The 6,010-nt window shown below is 51.0% G+C and overlaps 1 protein-coding gene across 1 annotated transcript; it reads left to right on the top strand.

Moving 5' to 3' along the window:
* Positions 1 to 177: 177 nt before the first annotated feature.
* Positions 178 to 4,090, top strand: LOC146179348 (uncharacterized). The gene is made up of 3 exons (XM_084580179.1): positions 178 to 402; positions 2,027 to 2,248; positions 3,902 to 4,090. Exons 1-3 carry the CDS (start codon positions 178 to 180, stop codon positions 4,088 to 4,090), a joined length of 636 nt encoding a protein of 211 aa, XP_084436305.1.
* The last annotated feature ends 1,920 nt before the right edge of the window (positions 4,091 to 6,010 follow it).

Raw genomic sequence — 6,010 nt, forward strand, 5'->3', positions numbered from 1 at the left:
CATTGTAGGAACTGCAATTTGTATTTGAAAATCGCGCGATTTATTGTTTCGCGTTGCTTTTACCCCATGCGATATTGGCCAACTACACAAAAGTTAATATGAACTCGTGCTTAAACGTGGCTGTGAGCCAATGACACGAGAAGACAAGAATTAAAGCCAAAGGCAGGTCCTGTCGCCATGAAGCGCACCTCGGCGGCCGCGTTGCTCTGCAGCTGCCTTTGTCTCGCGATTTGGCTGTCGGCGTGTACCGCTGCCCAGGGTCACAACAGGTACGACGACTCCCGCATCGCCGACGAGCTGGGACGCCTGCTGAAAATGGTGCAGCCGCCGCGCTCGTCATACACCGGGCCAGATTTTCAGCTCGAGTATCCGGTGCTCTCCAAGAATGGCGTCACTCTCGCGGTGAGAGCGCGCCCAAACCTGTGGCTTCATGCACATTTGTAATAAACAGTGAGATCCGTTGCCCGCACAGTGATAGGCGATAAGCTAAATGGACGGCTCCCCGCCAATGGCATCGTCCTATTGTATGACGTGACGGTTAACCGCGCCTTGCACTAAGAGGTCGATGCTTTAATTGTCGACCCCATGTCACAGTTACGAAGGCAGACATGATATCCATGTACATCACACCAGATCATCGAAATTGGGACACTATTCTACCATTCGTCACATTCGCCTATAACACAGCAGTACAGCGGACTTCCGGTTATTCTCCATTTTTCCTCGTTTATGGCCGTCCTCCCACTACAATTCTCGACGCTTCCTTCATCTCTACGCCCGACTACTCCACATCAGTACCTACCCATTTTTTTTTTATCTCGTGTGGCCAGATGCCGTCATCTTGCCCGCCTCAACAAGGCAGCGTGCCAGGAAGACCGCAAGACTCGCTATTATTCTACACATCGAGTGGTCACCTTTCGTCCTGGCGACGAAGTACTGCTTTATACACCATTGCGCACCCCTGGCCTTAGTGACAAATTCCACCACCGCTACGTAGGTCCCTATGAGGTCATAAGCCAAACTTCCCCAGTGAACTACAAAGTGACGCCTGTAGATCCCCCAGGGGCCAGATCCTGCGACGGTTCCGTTCTGGAACTGGTTCCTTTCCTGATCGACGCCACCGTGGAACTGAAATTGTTCATGTGTCTCTCTTGAAACCGTTTGTGCGCCGCGATGCATCGCTTAGTTAGGAGCGGCCAGGCTGGCCGCTTCCGATCCCCCGGGCAGATTGTGTGAGCCTTCCGTGGATGTTCTTTAATGTGTACATGCCATGATCTTCCTCTCTCATTTGTACATACCATCATCATCGTCCCGTGGCGCCGGCTTCGGCACGCGCCTGGGTTTTGTCATCGGATTAAAACGCTAGACAAGGCATCGCTGGCCTTGCCGTCACGACCTTGCCGCCTCAACATAGCCTTCTTTCACAATATATATATATATATATATATATATATATATATATATATATATATATGCAAAAGTTTAAAAGCTTTAGTGAACGTGAATTTACAATAGCAGTAAATATATATCTACAGGAGACGAGGGGTGATGAGAAGAAACTCGTTGACCACTGTCTTTCCGTTCTCAAAATTCTCGGTGCAAACAAGACCACACCTGCAAGAGCTGAATAGATGAAAACACGAGAATGACTTTCGATTCCCTGCCTTCCCCGGAGTTTCTGCCCAGCGAATCAGCCGCGCGGGAGCAGAATTGTGTATTATAGTGCAGTGTACCAGCTGTGCAATTCAGTTATTTTTCATTTCCGCTATCCACTCTCTTTACCCTAGCTCCTCGCCGAGCTGACAGGTGCGGTACCGTCAGTGGACCTTGGTGAACAAATTATTTGCAGTAAAACTGAGAAGTCCTTCCCATCTACCATAGCAGCCGTTCTCCACTTCAACCCCCAACCATTAAAAAATTGCTAAAAGCAAATATCTACCTCTTATTATACTACATACACTCGAGACCTCCGAGGTGCATTTGGAATAGCTCTGAATTCACTCCTGGCCACGTGACGCACGTGCAGGGCGCGACGTACAGCCTGGACGACTTCTCGTTACCCTGGAGGCTGGTGCGCCACTACGCCCAGATGCAGCTCAGCACGTACAAGATGGCGGCCGGCAACCCAGTCATGCGCGCCGCCATAGCGCGACACAACGCCGAACGCATGACCGACTTTCTGGAGCGCGTCGAAGGGGCCGGTGCGCGAAAGTCGCAGTTCAGCCACGCAAACGTCCACGTGGTGCAGGTACGCGATCACGCACGAGGCTTGGTTAACTGTCCCTCTTTGTGGACACCTCAGCCGTGCCATGTGTGAAGGGATAGAGGAAGGCGCATACAAGGGAGAAAAAAACGCAACTACTTGCAGGTGGTTACACCAGGGCGGGGTATTCGAGTTTCCTACCAAATGAGCCTTGTAAATCTTAACGAATTTAAAACTTCTATTGGAAACCTCCAACAAGAGGACTTCGCCAACACGGTAGCTACAGTGACCTAAATCTATTATCGCAATAGGCGACTGCGAAAACTGTGTCTAGAGCACAATACACGCCGTTAAAGGCCCACTGTCCACCCCCCGGTCGAAAATATGTTCTTCCGCGGTGACTGTGAGACTTCGCCCCTAGAACGCAAGGCCGCAAAATGTTTTTGAAAAGAGTAACTAATAACGCAGGTACAGCCACCGCAATCACCCGATTCTGCCATGCTTCTCTCCTTCCGTTCCCTCGCAAAGGTTTTTCACTCTCCTGCCCGAGGTCGTCTAGCCTCCGCAAGACAAATTCCCCTTCCTCCTCCGCGTTTGGCGGGAGGTGGGACGTGGCACTCCGCGAGCGCGAAAAAAAAAAAAAAATAATAAAAACGGCCGAGGGAGCGCGCGCCGCTGGATTCACTCTGGCCGTGACGAGGGAAAATCGCGCAGCGAGCGGTAGACACCCATCCTTCGCCCGTCAGTCAGCGAGACGGACCAAGGGACGTCGTTTGCGGTACGTACGTCATTGCTGTGGCCCGTCGGGCCAGCGCAGGAAACGGGGAAGCTGGCTTCCCAAAGGAGAGCATGAGAGAGCTTTGAATTGTATTTTCGATGCTTTGCGGCGCGCGTGTCACTGTAGCATTTTGCACAGACTATCTCCGGTACCTGATCGAAACACTGGGCTCCTTTGCTTAAAAGGGCCTTCCCTGGACAAAGGGCCGTCCAGGGAAGGCCCTTTTAAGCAAAGGAAGCGGAGGGTGGAAAGGGCCACTGTCCAGGGAAGGCCCTTTTAAGCAAAGGAGCCCAGTGTTTCGATCAGGTACCGGAGATAGTCTGTGCAAAATGCTACAGTGACACGCGCGCCGCAAAGCATCGAAAATACAATTCAAAGCTCTCTCATGCTCTCCTCCGGGAAGCCAGTTTCCCCGTTTCCTGCGCTGGCCCGACGGGCCACAGCAATGACGTACGTACCGCGAACGATGTCCATTGGTCCGTCTCGCTGACTGACGGAAGAAGGATGGGTGTCTACCGCTCGCAGCGCGCTTTTCCCTCGCCACGGCCAGACTGAATCCAGCGGCGCGCGCTCCCTCGACCGTTTTTTTTTTTTTTCCCGCTCGCGGAGAGCCACGCCCCACCTCCCGCCAAACGCGGAGGAGGAAGGGGAATTTGTATTGCGGAGGCTAGACGACATCGGGCAGGAGAGTGAAAAACCTTTGCGAGGAAACGGAAGGAGAGAGGCATGACAGAATCGGGTGATTGCGGTGGCTGTAACTGCGTTATTAGTTACTCTTTTCAAAAACATTTTGCGGCCTTGCGTTCTAGGGGCGAAGTCTCACAGTCACCGGGGAAGAAAATATTTTCGACCGGAGGGTGGACAGTGGGCCTTTAAGATTAAACTAGCTCTGACCCCGCGGCCATGTACTTCCGATGCAGGCATCGGGGCTGGTGTCCGAGGTGAACGTGTACGTCATCGTGTCCCTGCTTGCTGTGCTTGTCGTCCTCTTCACCACGTATTGCACCTACATCGTTGCCAGCCACGCGGGCCGCTTCCTAACGGCTCCTGCGCCGCCCCTAGTCGCGGCGCAAGAACAAGTGCACCTGTTGGGGGCGGCGGGACAGTGATGCACTCGAGCAGCTTAGAGTAGCCGACATCAGAGAACCCCGCGGCAGTCTTCAGAAAGACCGTTCGGGCTAACACAAGTCGTACTACTTTAGTAGGTATAGCGTCGGCTACTGGATGAAATTTCGAACATCGACCAAAATGCCGTCGTATGGTCACAAGAAACGCCTGTGATCGTAGGGTGCTAAAGGAAGGGGATGTGCGCAAGATTGGACTGCGGTCGAGGTGGTCACGTCACAATTAACGTGTCGATCGTCGAGCTGCTCCGGCAAAATTTTCTCGAAATGCTTTGAGGCAGCTGTATACTGCCACAAGTACTCTAGCATAGGACAGAACTGGGCAGGCGACATCACATTTTTCTTTTTTTTTTTTTTCTTTAATGCAAGAGGGTCACTACATAGTCGCATTTCAGAGATTAGTACAGCAGACCATCGCCAGAATCCAAGAAGGGTGCCCGCCTGCGCCATATGCTGCCGAGGAGTGACGTCAAGTCACTGTAGGAATCTGTGAGCTCGTCGGTTTTGTGGACCTTAATTGGCTTTAGAACTATGTTGTCCCAAGTGAAATTATAGCACAGAAAGATCCGCTAACGTGATCCGCCACCGCGCATGCCCAGATGGCCGCGACAGCGCCATACTGCGGACAGCCTGTACGCAGGTCTACCATTTCGGGACCAATTAAAGCGCCAGCACTGGCGGCACACGGTAGTAGGTCACGGTGGCAGATCACGCTATGCTATAACTCTCTAATAGCTCAAGCACGCTGCCGCAACCCGCTTACGTGGAGAGCCACTCGAGCAGTAGTATTTGCCTGAGAAGCCTCTTGTATTGTTTTCTACAAATGTGCATACAGTGCGGGGAAACAATATGTGCAGATTTCAGCTTTTTCTTGCTGTTTCCCCCAAACTTGTGATGCTCTACTCTGCCTTCAACTGGCGCTTCTAAGTGCGTCGCCTGCTTGAGAAGACTGTGGTCAACTTTCGCCATGATGCCTCATTTTCCGCCAATACCCCGGGGCGGCAGCATGGGCACATGCTCATCCTCCAGTACCAGATGCGTTGTCATTGCAATGCGATTAAGAAGCCACGGGAGAGGAAAGCCCTCTTTTGTGCCCCCTGCAAGACTTTAAAAGTACAAAATGGCTAAAATATTCATGGCAACACAATTCATCAGATGCAGATGGTAATTCTCCAAGCACAAGGTAGTTCAAAACGTAGTTAAAACCCATCGTGGCTTCTGTACGAAAACCTCCGCTTCCTATTACATTCCTTTATATCAAGGCCAGGGTTTCCAGGATGTCAACCAATTTTTTTTTGGCCAAGTGCACCTAATGGCACATACTGCATAAGAAGTCAGTAAGTAATAAAGATCACAACTGCCCTTTATCATGGAATAGTGCACATCCACATGCAACCACTGGTGACAAAAAATGCAAGGCCCTTGTAATTTTCTTTTGAGTGAGCAATACTTTAAGGTGCCTCAACACAAAAGACAAGCATGTAAGAAAAGTCAACTTTCCAGTCACCAGATGGCGACAGCATGCAACTACAGCCAAGGGTCAAAACAAGCTCTCCTACTGCAAACGAGATGGCAACATGATCAGCTCGTCTGCAGACATCACCATGCCACTTTAGAATGCATTATTACTCCATCATAGTATATGCATCACCCATTCTAAGTCTTCGAAGCTAGTCAGTTGCTTGTCCAGTTGTTGTGATTGTAAGAAGGAAAAGAAAATGCACGGGCCTGCTGCTGGCTCTGTAGCTCCACCTCCACTGCCCCATGAGGACAGAGGAGAAAATAGAGAAGAAAAAAGAGAGGAAAGACTCTCCTCGCAACCGCCCAGTGACAGCAGCTTGATGTCCATTTTGCGAGTTAGCATTTTGATGTAATGTCTTCCAGTTGCAGAAAAACATGGTCAAA

Source organism: Amblyomma maculatum, chromosome 9 (genome assembly GCF_055883805.1).
Source record: "Amblyomma maculatum isolate TAMU_Amacu chromosome 9, ASM5588380v1, whole genome shotgun sequence".
NCBI lineage: Eukaryota > Metazoa > Arthropoda > Arachnida > Ixodida > Ixodidae > Amblyomma > Amblyomma maculatum.

What these genes read in the sequence shown, in the direction of transcription:
- LOC146179348 (XM_084580179.1), top strand. Translation starts at nt 178, where the DNA reads ATGAAGCGCACCTCGGCGGCCGCGTTGCTCTGCAGCTGCCTTTGTCTC. An exon ending in AGAATGGCGTCACTCTCGCG is followed by an intron (nt 403 to 2,026) that starts GTGAGAGCGCGC and finishes ACGCACGTGCAG; the next exon opens with GGCGCGACGTACAGCCTGGA. An exon ending in CAAACGTCCACGTGGTGCAG is followed by an intron (nt 2,249 to 3,901) that starts GTACGCGATCAC and finishes CTTCCGATGCAG; the next exon opens with GCATCGGGGCTGGTGTCCGA.